Source organism: Mchenga conophoros, linkage group LG2 (genome assembly GCF_057382185.1).
Source record: "Mchenga conophoros isolate Kocher_MC1m ecotype Shallow Benthic linkage group LG2, M_conophoros_male_GT1.1, whole genome shotgun sequence".
NCBI classification, from domain to species: domain Eukaryota; kingdom Metazoa; phylum Chordata; class Actinopteri; order Cichliformes; family Cichlidae; genus Mchenga; species Mchenga conophoros.
This window is the reverse complement of record NC_140527.1, coordinates 10968403-10992348: the sequence shown is the minus strand read 5'-3', so window position 1 is coordinate 10992348 and position 23946 is coordinate 10968403. Positions and strand designations below refer to the sequence as shown.

General features: G+C 44.1%; 1 protein-coding gene and 1 non-coding gene across 4 annotated transcripts; both read right to left on the bottom strand.

The window, feature by feature from the left end:
- Window positions 1-6997: 6997 nt before the first annotated feature.
- Window positions 6998-23604, bottom strand: maml1 (mastermind-like transcriptional coactivator 1). 3 transcript variants are annotated; one of them, XM_085286281.1, is made up of 6 exons: window positions 22950-23603; window positions 21896-22372; window positions 14296-15579; window positions 12856-13080; window positions 12564-12675; window positions 6998-11124 (listed from the first exon to the last, which is right to left on the bottom strand). In XM_085286281.1, the coding sequence occupies exons 2-6, from the start codon at window positions 22220-22222 to the stop codon at window positions 10154-10156; spliced, it is 2919 nt and encodes a 972-aa protein (XP_085142407.1). In that variant the 5' UTR covers window positions 22223-22372; window positions 22950-23603; the 3' UTR covers window positions 6998-10153. The 3 variants fall into 3 exon arrangements, with proteins under 3 accessions (XP_085142407.1, XP_085142417.1, XP_085142399.1); XM_085286291.1 differs by having other exon boundaries at window positions 21896-22190; XM_085286273.1 differs by having other exon boundaries at window positions 21896-23604.
- LOC146581726 (small nucleolar RNA SNORD36) lies at window positions 20969-21045 on the bottom strand. Its single transcript, XR_014888941.1, has one exon. It is a non-coding gene; the product is annotated as a small nucleolar RNA SNORD36 (small nucleolar RNA).
- Window positions 23605-23946: the final 342 nt, after the last annotated feature.

Below are 23946 nucleotides of genomic sequence, written 5' to 3'. Positions count from 1 at the left end.
AGCAATTGGTACATCAACAGCAGATTCAGGATATGTACTGTGTCCACCGAAACACTGTTTAAACACCATGAAACAGTTTCACCCTATTAACAGCAAAGACCTGGAGGACATCTTAGGTCAACTGAACTCCTCCTCTTGCTGTTTAGATGTCCTGCCAACAAGTTTTTTCAAAAGGGCTCTTGGTAAATGCATTGAGGAAATTAATGACTGGTTGTTCCACAATTTTCTCCAGCTAAACAAAAACAAAACTGAGGTAATAGTCTTTGGTGCCAAAGAAAAACGATTACAGCTCACCAGAGAACTTCAATCTATACACCTAAAAACCACAAACCAGGCGAGAAATTTGGGTGTAGTGATGGATGCAGACCTAAACTTAGAAAAACACATTAAGACAATAACAAAATCAGCTTACTATCACCTCAAGAATATAGCAAGGATAAAAGATCTGATGTCTTAACAGGACCTGGAAAAACTAGTCCATGCATTCATCTTCAGTAGGCTTGATTACTGTAACAGCATCTTTACAGGTCTACCTAAAAAATCAGTCAGACAACTACAGCTCATTCAGAACTCTGCTGCTCGAGTCCTCACTAAGACCAAAAAAGTGGACCACATCAGCCCAGCTCTGAGGTCTTTACACTGGCTGCCTGTCCGTCAGAGGATAGACTTTAAAGTTCTGATGCTGGCCTATAAAGCTCTGAATGGTTTAGGACCAAAATACATCAGTGACCTCCTGACCCAATATGAACCTTCCAGATCCCTCAGGTCATCTGGATCCAGTCTTTTATCAGTTCCCAGAGTCAGAACCAGACACGGAGAAGCTGCATTCAGCTTTTATGCTCCTTATATCTGGAACAAACTCCCAGAGAGCCTCAGATCAGCTGAAACACTCAGTTTATTTAAATCCAGGTTGAAGACTCACCTGTTCTCAGCTGCATTTGAATAAAGCACCAAATCCACACTTTAAGCTTAAATTTCAAAACTTACATTTTAACTACTGATTTTATCTACTGTTCTGATTTTATCTGTTTTGATTTTATATGCTGTTTTGTTTGTTTGTTTGTTAATTAGTTAGTTTGTTTGCTTGTTTTAATCAATTTTAAATCATGCTTTTTATTTGTTTTTGTTTCTAATGTGTCTGTAAAGCACTTTGAATCACCTTGTTGTTGAATTGTGCTATACAAATAAACTTGCCTTGCCCATTCCTAAAAACAAGAATGACATTTTTAATGGTGTCAATAGCAGACCTATTAGTCTACTCCCCATTCTAAGTAAAATTGTGGAGAGGATTGTCTATGAACAAATTCAACATTACCTAACAGAAAATCAGTTACTCACTCAGCTTCAACATGCCTACAAACCTGGTTATTCCACCAGTTCAGCTCTTATTCACATGACAGATAACTGGTATAAATATCTAGATAATGGGAATTTGGCCGGGGTGGTATTTTTGGATTTTAGTGCTGCATTTGATTTGATAAATCATGATCTTTTGATAGATAAACTAAAATGTTATGGATTTTCACCAGCTGCTTTGTGCTGGATGGAAAGTTATTTGTCTGGAAGAAGGCAAAAGGTTTATTATAATGGTTATTTCTCAGAGGGCTGTGAAATGAACTGTGGTCTACCCCAAGGCAGCTGCCTCGGTCCACTTCTCTATTCAGTCTTTACAAATGATTTGCCGTATGTCCTGGAGAAATCTCATCTTGTAATGTATGCTGATGACTCCACCATGTTTTATTCAGCCAGTAGCTACTCTGAATTGACAAGCGTATTACAACTAGATTTGCTGAACGTGTTTGATTGGATAAGTAAAAACAACATGATTTTAAACGTGTCTAAATCCAAATCCATGTTAATAGGAAGTAGAGTACGCTTAGTCAACAGCCCACAACTAAATCTTTCCATAGCTGAATCGGTATTAGAACAGGTCACCTAGATTAAATTACTTGGTGTTACCATAAACCACCACCTTTCATGGTCTCAGCACATCAACTCTGTTATTAATGGGACAGGGCATAGCTATAGCTAGGAAATGCTCTTTTTATATTACTTCTTCAATTATGAAAGATGTCATTAATGCACTAGTATTATCTCATCTAGAGTACCGCTCAATCATTTGGTCAGCAGCTAATAAGACAGATCTGAACAGACTTCAGTTAGTCCAAAATAGGGCGGCCAGATTAGTGTTAAGGTGTTCATATTATACAAGTATTGATAAAATGCAGGGTAAACTTTCTTGGCTTTCTGTACAAGCTAAATTATACTATGGCTTACTTGTATTTTTATATCCAGATGAAATACATAATCATGCCACACGATTCTCAACTAACCACAATTTAGTAACTCCTCGAGTTAAAAGTAACTTTTTGAAAAACTCTGTTATATTTAGAGCATCTTTTCAGTGGAATAAGTTGCCTTATGCAATTAGAGAATTGGCTTCTATTCATCATTTTAAAAATCACCTAAAAGCCTATTTAGGCAGTTTTTAATTTATTTGTAAAAATTGTAGAGGGTAATGTCACTTGTAATGGAAATTGTGTATTTTGTTTGAGTGTTTTTTTTTATAATTTTTTAATATTTACATGTTTACATTTTCAGAATTGTAAAACCTTATTGTGGATGTAAGAGCCAAATTATGTGGACATTTTTGCATCCAACTCATTGTGTAACATTTTATTTGGTGGTATTTGATGGTTTGGGCCCCAGGAAGACTAGCAACCACTGTTGTGGAAGCTAATGGGGTTCCTTATAAATAAACAAATAAATAAACAAATAAAAATCAATGTTCCACCTTCACATTTGCAAATTATTCTGAAAACAAAAAAGCAACACAAGGCAACGTCAAAACTGCTACCATACAACCTGGCCCACAAACAAGCCAACAGCCGCACCCTCACTAAAGCCAGTTTTCTTACCACCACAAATTAAGTGGAATGTAAAAGTGAATGTTGGCAGTTATGTTAATGCATGGCAAACCAGTTTTTAGTACAGGAGGTTTCTGATAGCATAGCTGATATACAGAAGGGATCAAGCCATGTCAGCTGCAGGATAGTAAGTCTATCCTTGCAAATGGGTTCAACAGGAAAAAACAAAACAATAACCTAAGAACAGCAAGTGAAAATCTACTGTGCCTAAATGAGCACCAGATCTCATCAAAAGTGCCCAACACCAAATAATGTGCCGCTACACACCCACATACAGGGAGTGCAGAATTATTAGGCAAATGAGTATTTTGTCCACAGCATCATCTTCATGCATGTTGTCTTACTCCAAGCTGTATAGGCTCGAAAGCCTACTACCAATTAAGCATATTAGGTGATGTGCATCTCTGTAATGAGAAGGGGTGTGGTCTAATGACATCAACACCCTATATCAGGTGTTCATAATTATTAGGCAACGTCCTTTCCTTTGGCAAAATGGGTCAAAAGAAGGACTTGACAGGCTCAGAAAAGTCAAAAATAGTGAGATATCTTGCAGAGGGATGCAGCAGTCTCAAAATTGCAAAGCTTCTGAAGCGTGATCATCGAACAATCAAGCGTTTCATTCAAAATAGTCAACAGGGTCGCAAGAAGCGTGTGGAAAAACCAAGGCGCAAAATAACTGCCCATGAACTGAGAAAAGTCAAGCGTGCAGCTGCCAAGATGCCACTTGCCACCAGTTTGGCCATATTTCAGAGCTGCAACATCACTGGAGTGCCCAAAAGCACAAGGTGTGCAATACTCAGAGACATGGCCAAGGTAAGAAAGGCTGAAAGACGACCACCACTGAACAAGACACACAAGCTGAAACGTCAAGACTGGGCCAAGAAATATCTCAAGACTGATTTTTCTAAGGTTTTATGGACTGATGAAATGAGAGTGAGTCTTGATGGGCCAGATGGATGGGCCCGTGGCTGGATTGGTAAAGGGCAGAGAGCTCCAGTCCGACTCAGACGCCAGCAAGGTGGAGGTGGAGTACTGGTTTGGGCTGGTATCATCAAAGATGAGCTTGTGGGGCCTTTTCGGGTTGAGGATGGAGTCAAGCTCAACTCCCAGTCCTACTGCCAGTTTCTGGAAGACACCTTCTTCAAGCAGTGGTACAGGAAGAAGTCTGCATCCTTCAAGAAAAACATGATTTTCATGCAGGACAATGCTCCATCACACGCATCCAAGTACTCCACAGCGTGGCTGGCAAGAAAGGGTATAAAAGAAGAAAAACTAATGACATGGCCTCCTTGTTCACCTGATCTGAACCCCATTGAGAACCTGTGGTCCATCATCAAATGTGAGATTTACAAGGAGGGAAAACAGTACACCTCTCTGAACAGTGTCTGGGAGGCTGTGGTTGCTGCTGCACGCAATGTTGATGGTGAACAGATCAAAACACTGACAGAATCCATGGATGGCAGGCTTTTGAGTGTCCTTGCAAAGAAAGGTGGCTATATTGGTCGCTGATTTGTTTTTGTTTTGTTTTTGAATGTCAGAAATGTAGATTTGTGAATGTGGAGATGTTATATTGGTTTCACTGGTAAAAATAAATAATTGAAATGGGTATATATTTGTTTTTTGTTAAGTTGCCTAATAATTATGCACAGTAATAGTCACCTGCACACACAGATATCCCCCTAAAATAGCTAAAACTAAAAACTACTTCCAAAAACATTCAGCTTTGATATTAATGAGTTTTTTGGGTTCATTGAGAACATGGTTGTTGTTCAATAATAAAATTATTCCTCAAAAATACAACTTGCCTAATAATTCTGCACTCCCTGTACACTGCTTTGCTAAAATGCCAGTATGAGCATCAGTAACATACCAAAACAACAATGCCTACATCAACCAAAATTTCCAAGACGCCAACAAAGAGGGAACGTAGCTACAAAGCTCACAGTAAGTCACAGCAGTTAATGGTCTACAGAGCTACCAGACCCAACTACCAAGATAAATTTTCATAACACTATTTTAGTTAAACTTTGCAACTCCTGCTTTTCATACATTCAACAGTTACACTCTGCCACACCACAAGACTCGCCCAGCCATGTGTCCAGTCAGGCCACAAACCAACAAGACTAATATACCAGTGAAACACCAGCCACGGAGTTTATGCTTCCCAGCCCTAGTTATTTAGTACAAGATGATTTTAACCCGTCTTCAGACAGATACCTGTGGTGGGTATGTAACAAGTGCCACCTGGCAGTTTGATTGGCTGTTCACCTGTTTGTCCATGATTTGGACAGGGGGAACAGACTGTGGCAAGGTCAGCCTGATGGAATCGGTTCACCTCCAAATAGGGGAAAGCTGTGAGCTGGAGTTAAGCCCAAAATGAGTCCTCCTCCTCTCTTGTAAACCACAAACTGAACAGTAATGTAACAACACTCACCTGTTCACTAAAGTAAAACGTCACTACTTTCTGTCGAGAACAACTACCCGAGCACAGGTAACAGGGAGAGGGAGTAAACCTGTGGGGCCAGACGGAAACGCCTGATAGGACTGTAGTTTCCCGACAGTTCCCTCAGGCTCTTTTCTAATAATAACCAGTTTTTGTTTCCTCCAAGAGACCGCTCACTAGAAGCGATTGAATCAGAAAGGTTCAGGTTTGTTTATACCTGTAAGTCTGCAGTAGATGAATCATCTGTCCTTACAGCACATTTTCAGAGGAGACTGTTACAAGCCCAGGAGTTGATGTACTTTATTAGCTTCCTGTTCTGGTCAAATTGGACTTCATTGTTTATTTAGAGTACAGCAGAGCTGCAGAGAGCAAGTCAGGAGGATGTTACCTGTCAATAACCCAGCAGCAGCCCGTGTTTAGTTTTAATATTGTTACAAAGGAATGTAAATCAGCGATTTATTGGATTGTAAACTCTGTTTTATTGTTAGATTTACCTTTAGGTGAGAGGAAGAAAGTTATAAACTTTTCTAAAGCTTCTAAAGTAGCTTCTGCTTTGCCCAATTAATTGAATCATTAACTGTAATGAAAAGTAACAGTTAACAGGATTAATATCACTGTAAACATGGCTTGAATAGGATGGCTGCCACCACTCTGGGGTTTGTGTACCTGCTGATTGTGTGTCTGTGTGATTGCTTTCTGCCTGTAATACTTTAACAGCTTAAAGTAAATTCCACTGGCTTTATACAGTTAAGAGACTGAAACGCTGTGTGCAGCTGCTCCTCTCTTCTGCCTCAGATTCGATAACGAAAGGGTCCAACCCAAAACTGGTGTCTTATATTAAAAACTGTGGTTTGACAACAAAGTCATCCAGTTAAATTGCTTCCAACATGCTGCTACAGGTAACGCTGTAGTGTGAACTCAGCTGAACTGAGGTATGAAAAAGTGAAAATTAAAGTGTTTGCAGCAGCATAACCTGTTAACTGCAAGGTGCTGCATGCGTGACATGGCTGGGGGCTGAAAGTCTGACTCTAGAAAACTTTGTATACTAGGGTCACATCAGAGGCAGCTAATACGGAGCCTAAAAATACAATTTAAAATGTATTATTTGTTATGATGTCTGTTATGAGCAGACAACACCGGTTCACCCTTGAGTATGGAGTCCTTTTATGCTTGAATAATTCAAAGAGTTTACAAAACAAGAAACTTCTCTGAAAATGGTCAGGTACAAGGATTGGACTGAAAATGAGTGAAAAAGCAACTAATAACCAAGACTTGACTCAAGACTTTTGCACAGCAATGTATGAGAAGGTGCGAGCATTTGTCACTGCTCATCGCAGTGACTGAGGATGGTGCTGGGTCTGATGAGCAGTGCGACGAGGTGGTGGCCTATGACACCATTAACAACCACCTATAACACAGTCATGAGATCGCACCTTGGAAGAGTCCCCACTCACACCTTGATCCACGTGACCTTGAACAAGAGGCGAAACAGCTTCATGAACTAGAAAGAGCTTCATTTCATTTCCATGATGGAGGACGGAAAACCTCCACAGAAAACTCAGGTCGTCTCATTTAGTGAATGTGTTGAATCAGGTCTAGAGAATTCACACAGACAGAAACACACAGGCAGCAGCTTTCTAAAGAACTATATTTACATAATACTCTTGTTTTACAGAGAACCATATCAAAAGTATAAAATACTTACAAAACATCCGCTGCAATATATAAAAATAACATCTATCTTCTCCAGATCATTAGGAAAGGCATACATACAAAAAATATATTTATAGACATTTACACAGAGCCTGTTTACAACATTTAACCCAGAAAACCCCGGGAGACCGAGCGAGGCTGGAAGTCGAAGGCGGGCCCAGGGATTGGCAGCGATTTGAATGGAAACACGAAACCATCCCCGAGCGACCGATCGGCGACAAAAACAGGAACAGCGCTGCCGCGAGGACACGCAAACATGGACAACAGTACAGTAGATAGGACGACCGGGTCACCGCTCCACTTTCAACGTGGCGACCCGGCCGGAGTTCCACCTTGCAGAGAACCGTCAGAATGGTTCATTCTGATTAACGCCGGCGGTGACAACTGTGTGGACACAACGGAAGATTCATCAAATGCAGATGACGCAGTTTGAAGTCTCTGAATGACAGGAACGCCAACGCCGCGTCCCCAGCACGGAGTCTGAGCAACCTGACCGAGCCCAACGACTGCAGGGATGTTTAGTTCACATTAAATTTCTAGCTTAAAACAAAGCGTCAAACTGTCACATGGAAATGTTTCGATTTTATTTTTATTTACTTTATATTTCTATGTTAAATCACATCCAGGTGAGAACAGTGGGATCTAAATCCCGAGGCCAAATTTTCTTGTACATATGAAGCAGGTGTAAGACGAGGGTGAAAACTATTTTTACTTGAATTCTGCCTTAAATAAAAGGACTGAAATTCTTCAGACTGGCAGGGCATTTTACTCTATCAGCCTTCAGACCACTGTCTGTCAGACCACACACAGGGCAAAATGTCCTCATTAAAGGGCACAAGTTTCCTGTGTTTTCCATGTTTTTCCGCTCAGAAACGCAGCTTTAGAGGTGGTGATGGATGATTTCTCTGCAGGTTCTCACCAGGCTGAATCACAGAATAACATTATGAGTGACTTAAAGGCATCGCGGTTCAGTGCGCCTGTTTGTTTGGACTCTGCGTATTCACCTGGAGGTTCAAGTACTGGACTCCGCGACAGAAACTTTCCGATTCCTGCTGCTCATTTCCCGGCGGCTTGTTATGTTTTTAAAGGACCATTTCTCTGTTTTTTTCCCCTCGATTTATGAAATCTGCTGGAATATCTGTGAGCCTCCAACAACCAGCTGGCCTCAAATTTAAAACATGACATTTCATAGGGGGAAAAAAGGCTCGATATACCAGCATCTCATTTACCTAAACAAAGAATGCGCTATTGTTAAGTTATTTAAATGTTTATGGAGAAAATAATTTCCCTACAGTATGAAAATCACCCGGCTCAAGCTGTAAAACCAGAAACAAACACATGTTGATTCAGTCCTAAAAATAAAAAAAACAAAACAGACAACCAGCTGAACCCCCCCCCCTAAAAAAAAAACCAAACAAAAAAACAGAGGGATGGTCCTTTAATGTGACTTAATGCTAACGTGGCGGTCGAAGGCAGGGACTGGAGGTTCAGTAGTAATCTTACTGCTGTTTTTGTGCGTGCACACAGTTTGTTTGTGTTTACCGTTGACTCGTGTGCAGATGTTTAGATTTACACTCCTGGTGGAAGAGAACAGAAAGTCTCAGAAACCAGTTTAATCAGTTCAGGCTACTTCACAACAATCAGGAAACCTTCAGGCAAAGGATCACAAACACTTTCAGTCTTTATACGGGGAAAAATTAAACCGAGCTTCAACGCTCTGATTTCATTTCCTTTAAAGACAGCTGATCCAGTATCAGGTGGTGGGTTTTTCAGGCTTTGACCTGAATCTCGTCTGGCTGCTCTCGAAGCGCCAGTTAGTTCTTGTCCCGTTCATTAGCAGATATGCTCTGATGTTTATCACGTAATGTCCTCCAAATGTGCAATAAAAGGTCGAACACCACACAGCAGCCAATGTTTGGCCCACACCTGACTCTGAAAATCAGCATCTGTCTCTGTTGTGCCAAAGTTAGCCCAGATTAGGCCCAAACACGCCTGCTGTGTGCTCATTTCATTCCATAAATTTAGAAAGTTTGAGGACAAAAGCTGATTAGTGCCATCCTGCAGGGACAACAGCAGCTTAAAAGAAGGTGGCAATCGTTTTAGAACCAATTCTTAATATTCATGTAAAAGTCCACTTTTTTTTTTTTTTACTCCATAAAAACCCCAATCTGCATTTTAAAACTGGTTTTATTTGTATAGTGCATCCAAGTCCAGAATGGAAGCTCATGTCAGGACTGCAACAGTAATTTTTTTTAAATGTTTTTTTTGAGGACTTTTCTACCAGGAGTGTTTTTACACACCGAGCGCTTCGTTAATCTGCTTATCTGAACGGAGCCTTCGAGGACCGCGTGGAGATGTTAAACGACAATTTTCACTCAAAACGACAATACGATCAGTTTCATAGTGGACTATCCCATCACTCTTATTTTGAAAGGTCAGTCACTGCCCCAGCCGTTCCTGTCGTGTTTCCCACAGACTCGCTCAGCTGCTTTCCAGAGACTCCATCACCTCATCTCATATGGATGCCTGCGGATCACCGCTGATGTGGGCAGATGTTCTGAAGCTGCGGTGAGCTGGGAGGTCATTCCACCTTGAACCTGAAGCAGGTTTAGCGAGGTCACCGCGGCTTCAGAGCAAGAGGACAGCCAGCTGCAGTCCGAACAGTGGGATGAGGAACTTCCTGGAAAGGCAGCTGGTTTTCTTACTCTATTATTTAAATATTTATTGATCTAATGAAGAAAGTGTGGTGTTCCCACCCGTGAATTCAGTCTGATCTGTGGGAAACCCCGGAGGAGCTCAGCTGCACGGATCAGCTGACTCAGCTGAATTGCAGCGCCTCCGAGCAGGAATGTGGCCGCTTACAGGAGCTCTGAACACTGTGTTTCTTCATCGTGCTGCAATGATTCAACGGCCAGTCTGTGTGTGTGCGGTGCTGACAGGCTTCTCTCTGACAGCGTGAGAACGTGACGCGGTCGCCAGCCTTCTGCGACTAACGCCAACACGTGGTGGCAGCAGGAAGTGGTCGGCGGCTCACTCTGCAGGCTTCGTGTGTGTGCGTGCGTGCGTGAGACTAGTGGTGGTTGGCGAGCAGTTCGTCCAGGTCGGCCATCCACTCCTGCGTGTTCTGTCCTTTCAGCAGCGAGTCCACCAGGTCGCTCTCCGCGGGGAAACTCCCCGACGCCACGTTGTATCCGAATGACACCTGATGCTGCTGCTGACTCACTGTTTGGCTCACCTGGTATCCTTGGTTACACTGTAGTCCCTGGCGACCGTTGCCTTGCGGCTGTCCGAACGCTGCCAGGTTGGGGAGTACGGCCTGGTTCTGGGGGCCCTGCTGCTGATTGGTCATTGGCTGGCCCTGTCTTTGGGGGTTGGGCAGTGCCCTCTGCTGGGGCGCTGCCATGTTTGTCTGCATCATTTGTTGTCCGGGATTCAGACCACCCATCGGACGTCCACCTGGGTTGCCGCCAAAGGGGGCGGAGCCGGATGGCATCTTGGGAATGCAAGGCTGCTGCTGCGGCGGCATGTGGAAGGCATTGGGGGGGCCGCTGAAGGACAGGCCTGCATTACTGGAAGGCGGCTGGTTGACGAGCTGCTGCTGCCAGGCGGTGCTCTGACCGCCCGGCATGCCGCCCCCCATGTTGCCCTGCATGGAGGCTGGGAGACGGGCAGCTCCGGCCACATGAGGCTGCTTCAACATAGCTGCATTGGGCGGCGTCTTCAGGTGCTGCTGCTGAGGCAGGAGGTTGTGCCCGTACGGAGCGCTCATGGTGGTGTTCAGAGACGTCTGGCGCTGCAGACTGGTTTGCTGGGCCAGGTGGTTGGGGTGCATGCTCATGGTGTTGTAGAGGACGTCCACGCCGGCTCCACCCCCCTGACTAATGTCAGCCTGACTCACTGTCGGGGGCGGGGCTACGCCACCTGCTGGACCACCACCCTGACCCATGTTCATGCTCATCATGCCCTGGTTCTGAGGGAACATACGGGACCCGGGGGCGGGGCCTCCCATGGAGCTGACACTGCCCATTGGCTGAGAGGAAGCTAAACAAAACCAGAAGAACAGAAGAAAACAACAATCAGGAAAACGTGCGTCAAAATCTTTTTTCAGAGTGGGTCACATAAGTGCGTCGCCCCAGTGAAGCTCCTTAGTCGCACATTTAATCCCTGAGATCTCGTAATAGAAAACATAAAAAGGATTTTGTTTGTCCCCGTAACTCTAACCCTGCTGGAGCTGAACCGCTGATCTGTTCAGCTACTTTCATTTCCCATTCAAATGAGCGGCATTTACACAGTCAGCCTGAACCCACAGAAACCAAACTCACTCTGGTTTCACTTGTCCAGGTATAAAACACAGCCGCTCGGAAACTTTTAGAACAAACACATTTTTAAAGATATTCACCATAAATCTGTGGTCTCATGTTAAATATGAATGAAGGTGAAACCTGTAAGAACGCAGGCTGTGTTTTTGTTTCCATGAGGAAACTCGTCACTTTGGAGACCAGACGGTCACGAAATCCTGAACTTTGATAAAAACTCTGCTGGTTTTACAAGGTCCTGATTCTGGCTTCTCTGTTGGCTCCCTGAACGTTTTAGATGTCATTTTAATATTTAATCTTTTGTGTGCTACGACTTTCTACAGTAACAGATCATACCATTTTTAACGGGCTTTATCCTAAGGCCGGAAAACAGAACGAACCTCTGAGCTGTGCGTCTCCATAAACTCTATCATATTGGAAGCTTCAGCCGCCCGAGCTGCAATCTTACGGTCTTTAACTGGTTATGGTTTATGTTTGATGCCGAATTTGTTTGTTCTGTGTTTTTTTAACTGGAATTTTCCCATTGGTCAATGATCAACTCTGCATTTTGAACCTTGAAATTATTCTTGAAAAAAAAGAAGAAGCATGTTTTCAAAACATTTCATGGTCCGATCTTTCGAAGCACACGCACAACTTATACCCAAGTGTCGGCACTTTGATCCTCCTTCCTCCCGCGGATGAGGAAGGATACCAAACCAAAAAGTCCCATACCAATCCCATACCAAAAAGATGCAGAACACACATTCAAATAACTCCTACTTCCTGTTATGATTACTTAAGTGCTTTTTTGGTACTTAATAATTCTGCATTGGAAGGTGTCTGCTTCTTCTTATATTTTGTGGCCTTTGATTTTGTGATTCTGAACTGAATCACAAAGCATTCATTATGAAATAAATAAAGCAAAGTAATAAAAAAAAAAGTCCCAGGAAAGGCTGTGATCCTGCTCAGGAGCGTTTCATCTTTTTCCACCTTTTTCTTTCAAAAAAATAATCACTTTTTTGTCTTCTGTGTATTCTCCCTGAACAACCACATGGGGCAGTAATGAGCTCATTCCACATGTGAAGAAGCAGTGGGCAGATTTTTTGAGTTGCAGCTCTGTCACAGAGGTATTCATGCCTGAGAGACCTGAGAAATGCATTGTGTGAACACTTCCTGTAGGCGTACCTGTAAACTGGTTGGCCGGCTGCTGTGGGTAAGGGTTCTGACTGGCCGTTGTTCCCGACTGGTCCTGGTACTGTGGAGGAGGTCGGGTCAGGTGTCGCTGCCGCTGCTTCTCCTGCACAGACACATGGAGAGGGTTACTGTGTGGGCTTCAGATTTAGGACAGATGCGAGGTGTAACTCATTATCACGTGGCCACTGAAGGTGAGCAGTGCAATGACAATAACGGAATAAACTGACCCTCTCAGTGTTCAAGCAGGTTGGAAATGTTGGAATCACCTGCAGATGAGTCTTACCTGTTCGGCTAAAATCTGCTGCTGCCTCTGAATGTACTGCTGCTGTTTCTGTTGCTCCAGGATCTGCTGCTGATGATGTTGTTGCTGTTGTTTCCTCGCTGCTGCCTCTTTACTGGTCATGTACGCGTTACCGTGGTTACTCGGCATGGCGTTGTTTCCAGGCTTGGCCGTCATGGCGTTTGTGGGCCCCGGGCCGTGTGGAGGAGCGGGGTAGCCGTTCTGATCCTGCAGATGAAGTTTTGTGTTTTGTTACTGAAGAAGAAGCGACACTTTTTTTTCTCTGCTCTAAAAAAGCTTCATGTGACTTTGGTAACAGCGTCAGGCAGTTCTTCATGACTCCAGCGCAGAGCTGCTGTCGAGCAAAAAGTTTAACCAGAGCATCTCATAGGTTACCTGCTGCAGCGTTCTCGTTTAATAACTTCAACCACTTGTTGAGTGATCCTTCCATTCAGAAACTTACCGGTCTTGTCTGTATGAAAACAGACAACTGTTTTTCTTTGTAAAGCTCCTGATTTCAGATCTTTAAAGTGGTGAAGTTATACGGATATTTTTCAGTTGATTAATATTGTGTGTTCATTCGTCTGATTCTATGCTGGGATCATTTAGGTGTGTCCTAAAGTCCTCTTGAAAACAATCTTTATATCTGAAATTATGGAACTTGTCTTAAATGATGTTCTTTCCTGACCAGCTGTCCTTGAACAGCACATTTTACTTTCAAGAATGAAATAAAAGCAAAATAAATTAAAATAAACTTCATCTTGGTTAAAACAACATTTACAGATTAAGTGGGACAGCTTTCAAATGTGATGATCAGAGGGTAGTGGTTCTGAAATCCTCACTAACTATAAATGTAATTTTAGTTTTTGACAACACTACTAATTGTTCATTTTTCACTGCACAGAATTTACCTGAAGGCCTGCTAGTGCCCCCTTGAGGCTGAGGAGGGAACTACAGGCTCATGATGGCTGAGAATGCACGGTGCACCCTGAGGGGGGAGCTACAGGAAAGGTTATTCCATTCAGGAAGACGTATCATTGAAATTAGCTGGGAATGTTCATCTTTGAACAAAATGCAGACAGACAGCATCGCAGGAACAGTGTGTCCTGTCTGCTGAGAGGAAAAGTACAGGCAGGAGCGGCTAAATTTAAATACACAGACAAGGACAGAGGGGGGGAGGGTGGGGGTATAAAGTATGAAAGGCTGCTTTGTCATGGCCTCCCTCCCTCTGTCCGTCCACCCCCCCCGCTCCCATGGGAGGGTTAGCAACCAGCTGCTCGACCCAAACAAACACTAACAAGCTGAACAAAAGGCTGCTGCCCGATTTTACCGCCCCCCCATTCCAATGAGGAATATGGGGGGGATTTAAGTTTTTCTGTCACTGTTGGCTCTAAATCAAGTTCGGATCACGTGTGATGGCTGTGTCTCGTGGGTGCTTCTCACCTGTGGGTGTGGCATATGAGGCCGGTAGGGCTTCTCTTTGCGGCACTGCTGCTGGATGAGTGAAAGCAGGCCCACCTTCTGGTTCTGGTTAGTGGGTCGCGGTGGTCCGGGCCCCGCCTCATAGTGCGACAGAGGTTTGGTGTTGTTGTAGTTCAGCATGACGGCCGGGGCCTGAGCACCTGCTGCCGGCGCGTGGCTGAGAGGTGGCCCTGAAGTCGGGTGACCCAGCATGTTGGGGTGTCCGGCGGAGCCCGGCATGAAGCTGCTGGCACCCGCCTTTGGAGAGGCCTTGTTGGGCTGACTGGATATCACCAGCTGCTTCTGGGCATTGGGATTGAAATCCTGTGAGTAAAGGGAGTTATTTGTGGATTTGTCCATACCAAATGCACTCGCTTGTGAGCTTTGAGAGGTATTGGGCATCTGGGACCATGGAGAGGGGTGGGTGGGGTGGGTGGGGAACTTGGCTCCTGGCTGCTGCTGCTGCATATGTCTGTGGAGGTGCTGGACTCTCTGCTGCCGGACAGCCAGTTCCTGGAGCTGCTGGGCAGGGGACAAGTCTTTGGGCCCCTGAGGGAGGAGGTGGTTGGGTGGAGGCTGGATTTGCCTGGGAGGAGCAGGCTGGGAGGTGGAAAGAGCTGGGGAAGAGGCAGAGGAGGAGGCGACAGGGGAGCTAGTGGGATGAGGAGGAGCAGTCCCGGAAGGCGTGGATCTGACTTGGGGGGAGCCAGTGCGAGAATCCTGCTCGAAGACGGCAGAGGGTGGGGAAAACTCCGCCTTCACGCTCACCAAATCTGGAGGAAGTAAACCCTGGGAAGACTGTCCCCCCCCTCCTGCCCCTCCCCCGACAGCACCACCACCAACCTGAGTGGCTGCCAGTTCCAGAGGGTCTTTGCGGTCCTCAAAGCCATCGTTGAGGATCTCCTGGATGTCTTCGTAGTCCACAGGGAAGTTCAGCTCCTCCATCAGCTCTGTCCACTCCTGTTCGTTCAGTTCAGGGAACAGGCTGTTGTTGCCAACCGGGGGTGGCATGATGGGGAGGATGTCGTCTGGCTCCTGCTTCATCTCTTTCGGATGGAAGTCTGGACCCGGCTCTCTGCCACCGTCTCCCGACTCGCACATGGGCCCGTTAGAGTTGCTGATATCTGGCTTGGAGTCAAGCGGGGAACCGGCGGTAGCGCTGTTGTCCTGGCAGCCTTTCTGGCTCGACGGGAAGCTTTCATAACTGTTGACTTGTCCTCGCAGGTCAGGGGGACTGAGGCTCTCCAGCTTCCTCTTTAGAGTCTCCTGCAGTTGGAACGACAAAAAGAAGCATCAAGAGTTACTCAAAGCAAAACCCCAGACGGTTCAAACCTCAAAGTGAACCTCTGAGTTTAAAAAACAAACAAAACATAATTTACAAAACAAGGATTATTTATATCTGTAAAAAATACATTACTACATTTTGTCTGACCCAGACCCAGCATGTTACACAGGGTCTGAATTCTGACCGGCTGACAAATCAAGTTTAAAAAAAAAAAAAAGTGCCACTTTGTTTGGGAAAATAAAACCTAAATCAACAAAAGGCTTTAAATAAAATATTCCAACACAAGGCTGAAAGAGGAGGGCAGGGGTGATTTGGGAATGACCAAGTTACCAAAACCTTTGTTGCACAAAAACAGGATATAACATAAATAATTGTCAATTGTCAAATTGATACTTTGTGGTGCATTAGAAACTGATACCCTGTTCAACTGCTTCTGTTTTTTGTGTAATTTGAATTCTTTCTCACTTTGGTATCATCACCATCAGTAGGCACACGCGCAGCTGAGCTGCAGGGGGTGTGCAGCAGAGAGACAGGTGCTGCTAAAATCACCGGCAGGCCGGCTTACATAAGGATATAAAGGGCAGTCGGCAGGTCTGACGGCTGCGTTCTGTCAGCAGCTCGACTCGCCCGATCGCAGCACGTCAGCTGATCCTCACACTACGCGATTGCCAAACGCTCTGAACACCTGAGGTACCCGTGATGACAAGCAGGCAGGTGGACACAAGCTCCAAAGTGCCTCCTGCTCTGGAAAGTCAAACAACAGTAGCGTCCCTAACAGATTTATTTAAAAAAAAAAAAAAAAAAAAAAAAAAAAAAGATCACACTGCTTTTAAAGGGGATTTTCTTCCTACAACAAGTCCTGGATCAAAACTTCACAGATGTAAAAGAGGCAGGGTTTAGCCTGCTCTGCACCCACTGGTCCAGCCTTTGCTTTCAGATGAGCAGCTTTGGCCTTCCTTTTCAAAAAAACCCCCCCAAAAACACGTCCTCGCCAAAAAATGCTGAGAATTTCCTGATTAGCCAGAGTGAAGCCAAAGTGGCAGCATCCAAACATTCAGAGCAGCTTATCTCTGACTCCTCAGCTCCTCCCGCGACCCTGACGCTTCTCCCGGAAGCTCTGAAAACAGTCTGAAGGCCTCACATTCACCTGTGTGGGCATTAGGGCTGCCACGATTAGTCGACTAGTCACGATTACGTCGACTATCAAAATCGTCGACGACTGATTTAATAGTCGAGGCGTCGTTTGAAGCTTTGTAAGATCACAAAAGACGCAGGAATAAGTAGTAGGATTTATGAGTGTAATAACGGATTGAAACAGAAGATGGCAGCACTGCATGTACAAGGATGCCAGCTGCTGTTAAACCCCGAAGAAAAAGAAGCAGCTGTGTCCCAGAATTCATAGCGCAGCCCAGCTCAGTTTCCAACAATGGCGGCAGCTAGTTAGTTTTAATATTACTCTTTTTATTCTTTCTGGGTCACAAAATAAATGTTTAACATATTTTCAGGCGAGAATGCATCTGTGTAAACTTCAAACATCTGTTCAGTTTATCAAGACACCACATATTTTCAAAAGCGCTCCAACGTTTTCGGAGACGTCTGTTACCCACTAGCTCGTTAGCTAGCCGGGGGCAAGGCTCACTAGAGCCGGTGGGAACACCGGACTCCCGGCAAATCGTTTTCAAACCCACCGCCGCCTTTCGCTACTCAGGTTAAACATATACAAATCACTTAGATAACTTATAAATGTTATTTTTTGGATTTTTTTAGTATTTTATTTGTTCCTGAGTAAATCGGTTTGGCTGAGATTAAAGTTATAGTTTTTACACAGCTGAATAAACGTCAAGCAGACAACTGATTATCAGAAGTGTGAGATGCTCCAGAATATACTCCGTTGTCCTGTTATATTTTAGATAGCAACGAGTTTATTAAACTCCACCGAAACAATCTGCAAATTTGATTAAAATTTAAGAAACTATCATCACGTCTTTATTTTTAGTTAGCACCTTAAACACTTAAAGCTGTAAGCTAATGATAGTTATATAAGAGCAGATGCATGCTGGTGCAATAAGCTGTACGTTTTACGTCCAATGAATGCATGATCTGATTAGTCAACTAATCGCAAAAATAATCGGTGACTAGTCGACTATCAAAACAATCGTTTGTGGCAGCCCTAGTGGGCATGCCAACACTCTCGGTTGGTCATGGCATTTGAGGTGTGTGGCGGCATGTAGGGCTGCTCAATTAATCTAATTTTAATCACGATTACGATCTGGGCTTTCAACGATCATTAAAAATGACTGAGCCGATTATTAGCCCCTCTCTCATTTATCCGCGACACCTTAAAGGCCGGTCCGTGAAAATATTGTCGGGCATAAACCGGTCCGTGGCGCAAAAAAGGTTGGAGACCGCTGATTAAGAGGACCCGAGGGAAGCTCGGAAAGCTAAGCAGAAGTTATTTGGAGAGTGACTGCCGTTGGTTGAAAAGAGAGTTAAAAAAAAAAAAAAACTTCAGTGGTGTTGCACACTATTTTATATTATTTTTTTAAAGTCATTGTTAACCCTTTAAAGCCGGTCAGAGCAGTAAGCTCCGTTTTGCGTAACTATTGTTAAATCCCTGTAGAACCTGAACCGTGTAAGCTAGCGCAATAATTTGTTTTGCATATGAAACCGGAGGAGTTGTACTTACATCTGATGCCATCAGCTTGTCCTCGGTCACGGTTTCGTTCCACATATAGCTTTGCAAAAATTGCATAAAAAGCACTTGCAGGAACAAAAACATAATATTCCAGAAACACGCTTTGCCGTTCCTATCAGCTGTTCGTAACACTTCCCACAGTGAAATGATGCACATGCTGTTTTCTTTGCAAATTTGCATCATAGGATTGTTTTTTGTTTTTCCTGCAGTATATAAAAATTGCTGTATCTCCAAAATAAAACTATGAAGACACTCAAAATAAATTTCCTGTGGTGGGAAACTATTTTTTGCAACTTTATTGTATTTAAAGTTTTGAGGGATAAACCTCTTAAATTTCTCCAAGTAGAAATATATGTAAACAAAACAAAAGCGATTTTCAATTTTTTTTGTAGTTTATTGCACTTTTTTGCAATTTATGTAATTACTATGGACTTAATGCATACATATTATTAAAATATGGGCTATAACAGTTGTATTGATGTATAGCAACTTGAAATGCTCCCACAAATGGCACTACAGCATGTAAAAAAATAATATAAGCTCTGGTGGACTTGGTTCTATAGTAGGTCTTAAAGGGTTAAATAAATATCGTCAAATAATCGTGATCTCAATTTCAGTGAAAATAATCGTGATTATCATTTTTGCCATAATCGAGCAGCCCTAGCGGCATGTGTGTGCATCAGAATCTGAACACAGATAAGTTTCAGTTTCCTTTAGTCACGTTCGCCCACACACTCCCTCTGTTTATAAAACTCATGATGCCTTCACTGGTGTCCGAGTCAGACAGGCTTAACATTTTTTTTTTTTTTTTAAAGGCAACCATTTTCAGTTAATGGTTTTTATTCTTAGATTCTTCTGAGTAACTCTGCATGACCCTCAGTTCATAATAATCCTTCTTTGTCTAACACGAGCCTCTGTGAAGCTCATTAGTCCAAAATAAGATGCTTTAGCCCCTCCCCCTTTGGGAAAACTTCTTCCGTTTGGCAGGTGGGTGAGAGCGTATGCCCTCTCTGACATCATACCAATCAAAGTGTAAAACAAAACAAAACTGAAATCTACTAAACTGATACCTGAACTTCTGAATGACACATTTTGCCTCATTTACAGTTACTCTGCTCTGATCAGCTGACCAAACAAAGCACCTGTCGTACCGCAGGTGTACAAGTTTTTATGTTTCTGATGCTAATAAGATGACCACGTGAACGCCTTTAAAACCTGAAATACAGGTCCCACTCCACCCATGTTGCTATGGTTACAGACCTGGAGTGAGACTAACGAGAGTCCTTTCAATGAGACAGCCTCAACTGTCAGGTAACGGAGTGATATAACAACACATGCTGACATTACAAATAACAGAAAGTCATCATTGTGCTCCTGGGCACAGACTCAAACTGCTTCTTTTAAACACAAATCTACGTCCCACCCTCTGACCTTCGTAACTAACAGTGACACTGCTGAAACTCTTGGGACGGTCATGGCCACTCTGTGCATTTTTTCTGAGAGAAAATGACTGTTTCCAAATATTTACGGGGTGATTCATCCTGGAATTTTTTGACTCAGCCTTTGCCACAAAATTCCGGACTATGGGCCCCATTTCTGTCGGCCTGCAAGTGTTTTAAGGGGAGAAATCCTGACTTCACAGAGTAACCACTTTAAACAGGTTCACTGGAGTTTGGTTTGTCCACAGTCAGCTGTTCAGGAACCAGCCCGACGTCTGATATCAGGCTGGCCAACATACTCTAGGTGAAACCATCCACAGCTCGCTTTCTACTTTTAGATCACTGACAATGTGACAGCCCTACAGCTTCTGCTCCATCATCATCATTATTACCATTATTGTTATTATTATTGTTATTATTGCAGATGAATTGCTTTTTTGGGCAAAAAATGCTTGACAATTTTTTTTTTTTTTTTTTTTTTTTTTGTTAAATCAGGAGTGGTGAAAAATGTACTTTTTTTAAATGGGTGATATCACTGTGTGATAAACACAGTTTTATTGTTTGGTTTAAATATGACAAAGAGCAACATGACATGCAATTACTGTATGTTCTCTGACACCACATACATGACACAGGAAGGAAGGAGGGAAGGACAACTAAATGTTTGTGTGACAGCCAATTAGAATACGATGCTCAGAACCCACAGGAAAGGCTTCGAGCACAGAACACTTTCAGGTACTGCTCCTGCTCGTTAACTGACGGACAGAAAAACGCTCAGAGGATGCGATTACACTGAAACATCAGTTCCTCTCTGACTCAGACTCTTATCAGCCAATGTGTTGTGAAAACACTCAGTTTCACTCAAAACTTCTACACGCACACTCGGTGACATCAGGGGGAGCCAGTTGTAGCCCCGCCTCCTCCCAGCCTTTGCTGAGCGAGGCATTTCCTAACAGCAGGAGTTTCCTCTGTGATGAGTCAGCAGTTGGGGGGGGGGGGGGGGGGGGGGGGGTTCTGCTCACACTGAGTCACCTCTCAGGGCTTTCGGCCCGCCTCACATTAATGTATGACGAAATATGAGAACACACACCCCGAGCCTCTACCGCAGCGTCACACCTTATTGATCCTGCATGTAAGCGATCAGCTGCAGGAAACTTCTAAGTGACTAAAACCTCCTCTTCATTTCATCTAACCAGAAAATGGCTGACTGACAGGAAAACAAAAACTACACTGCTGTTTGTTCTCAGGAAGCTCATCTGATCTAAACCCTTCAAAAATCTTTCAGAAGAACAAATTTATTCCATCATCCACAGGCATTTTTAATTCAGCTCGAAATTACTGCAGAAAATGCAAATGGTCAAAGGTCAGAGCTGAGAGGTGCCTGGATTTTCAGAGGCACTGAACAGAGAAGTTTGTCAAAGCGACCACAGGCAAACTTAGGGGAAACACGTCACATGACCACACAGCAACGCCACAACACACACACAAACACTCGAGTGCAAGCGGCTTCACTGATCAGCAGCTTTGTCGTGGTCTCATGTTATTGATTTGGAATTTATCAATGGCGGTGATTAGAACAGACTGATTAACTGGGGTATTACACCTAGTGAGTGATTTCAGAGGGGGTGAGGCTTGAAACACTGGCTCATTCTCAGCGCCTTAATCAATAAACTGATCAGCTGGGTATACTGTCTTTCAGCCACACCCACCCATCATGAAGAAGCAGCTGTTATCCCAAAAGAATTTGTTTCACACCTGTAGGCTTCTTCCAGTTACTTCATTTCACAATAAATGTCCTTGTTTTATGTACTGCTGATTGGCAGATTTCATGATGTAACAAAAAACAAGGTTTCTAAAAGAAAAAATACAGTGAATCATTCATTCATTAAATGTTGGAAACAAGTTCTTTTAAAAAAATCTTACTAAAAAGAGTTGGACTTAACTGCGTTTTTGGTGTTAAACACCAATTAAAATAATGTTTGCAGGGATCTAATGAACATGTCAGGAAGTGATGCAGTCCCTGGCTAACTATGCTTATAAAAACGTGTGGAATGACACTGGTGGATGAATAAAGACTCTTCAGTATCAGTGCTGTTGTCTCTTGTTTGGACCCTCCAGCTGCTTATGTTGATTTTTATGAAACCTGTGGGTGTGCTCACTCACCAGGGTGCTGCTCCTGCTCTGCTCCCCCGTCGTCACCCCGCTCTCCCCGTGCTCCCCGCCGGTTCCTCCTCCGCCTCCGGGCGCTCTCTGCCCGGCCTGATCGCCGCTGGGCTGGTGCTGCCGGTGCTTGTTGGACCGCTTGGCTTTGGACTGCAGGCAGCGCTGGTGCAGGGCGTAGGTCTGTTGCCGGTCCATCTCCTGCCGCTCCATCATCGCGGCCAAGTAGCGCTCCTCGCAGTTGTTGTGATGCTGCCGGAACTGCTCGATCCTCCGGCGGAGCCGCTCCATCACCTCGCTGCGTCGCGGTGTAACAAAATCCGCCATCATCAATAAAGCCTTGCAGTAAACTCCCGGCTCAGGTTTCGTCCATATATTGCTGAATCTGGCGTCTACACCCCCCCTCACTCTTTACAAAGACTCCGGTGCTGGCTCCATGGAGGCGGCCTTTGTGCTGCTAACGGCCTTCAGTCACACTCACTGCCGGAGAGGAGAGGTCAGGTTTTTGGGGGCAGCACCATCCAGCCTCCTCGTCTACCTGGTCTTGTGTACAACAGCTCGTTTAATTAGCTGTGTAAAGCTACCGGAGTCCTGCTAGAGCCTATCTGGTCCTCCCTTTACTCCCCGAGCTGCCCCTGCCCTTTGCTCCTGATCATTTATACCCCAGTCTGAGAGACAGGCTGCTGCCTTCAAACTCACTCCCGCTGGGCTAACTTCGGCTAGCGCATTCCTCCACTCTAAATCAAAGTAGGAGCCTAAAATCCTCCCACCCCACCCCCAGAAAATGAGTTAAGCAGAACCTGGTCTGGAGCTAGCCTCCGTCTCCTCGTCCACCTGCCCGTTACCGGCGGTGCTCCGCTCCCGACAGCCTCCTAACGGCTCCACAACGCCCCTCAAACTTTATTCTCCTCGGCTGATGGAGGTTAGCTCGGGTAGCATGGGATTAGCTGGCTGGCTAACAACTTGTCAGCTAATGGAAATAAAACTTCACGCGCTTGAAAACAAACTGCCAGACTTTCAGGACATCTGAAGCACAGTTAGAGTTAAAGTCACTTACTGTGAGAGTGCTGCTGTCCGCTCTCCTACAGCATCTGTCCCAGCATCTGTCCTCCGAACAGCTGATCCTCCCGCTAGCCGTTAGCCGCTAGCTACTAACGCTGTTTGGGGTTCGGCTAGCTAGCAAGATAGCTAGCCTGAAACGTTTAAATGAACCATCATACTTTAAAACTATCTCCCCAGAGTTACACCCAAGGATAATCTTTCCCTCGGCTGAGCCCACGTCCGAGATGAACTGTTTGGGAGCGAATTCCTGGGAAACAGTGGGATAAGAGTCCCTCTGCGCCTCTTCTATTGTTTTCCAAAGAACAAGTTACACCGCCGCCATCTTGAAAACTTTCTCTTTTTCCCCTCCTTCATCTGCGTTACAGGAATGTCCCCGCCTTTTCCGGTGACGGACAGTAGAAACAGCCAATCAGAAGATGAGACTGAGTGTTTAAATCAATGACTGTAGAACAATACATAACAAACACACACGCGCACAGAGTGTACGATCGGTAAATCTGTTCAAGGGAGGGTTATTGGGTTATTGTACCACAAAAAAACAAACAAAAAGAAACCCAAAACAAATAAACTCAAATAAATTCACTTTTTGAATATTAATTTAACATGAATAAAAAAATTTTTAATTATGAAAACCACTGGCAGCTAATTTTACTGGCAGCAGGTTAAACACTCATCAGCAGTTTGACCGCCACAATAAAGATTATTTGGGGTCATTAGCGGCCCCTGAAGGACACTACTGGGGCCAGTATTCCTGCCTCCCCCCTCAGAAAAAAATTAATTAATTAATTAATTAATAAATCATAGATTAGGAAAAATACAAAAATAAATACATTAATTAATACTATGCAAGAGTTACATAGAAATTAACATAGAAAAAGAAACCAAAAAATAGAAAAAACCAAGGTTGGACATACAAAAATACATTAAACTATAAATTAGAAAGAATAATATAGATATATAGCCCCCGTGAGAAATGGCACGCAGGGGTAAGT

Coding starts and splice junctions, on each gene's coding strand:
- maml1 (XM_085286273.1), bottom strand. CDS start 22,222: ATGATGGCGGATTTTGTTACACCGCGACGCAGCGAGGTGATGGAGCGG. Junction 12,676..12,855: donor AGCAGATTTTAGCCGAACAG/GTAAGACTCATC, acceptor GTGTCTGTGCAG/GAGAAGCAGCGGCAGCGACA. Junction 11,125..12,563: donor GCCGGCCAACCAGTTTACAG/GTACGCCTACAG, acceptor GGTTTTGTTTAG/CTTCCTCTCAGCCAATGGGC.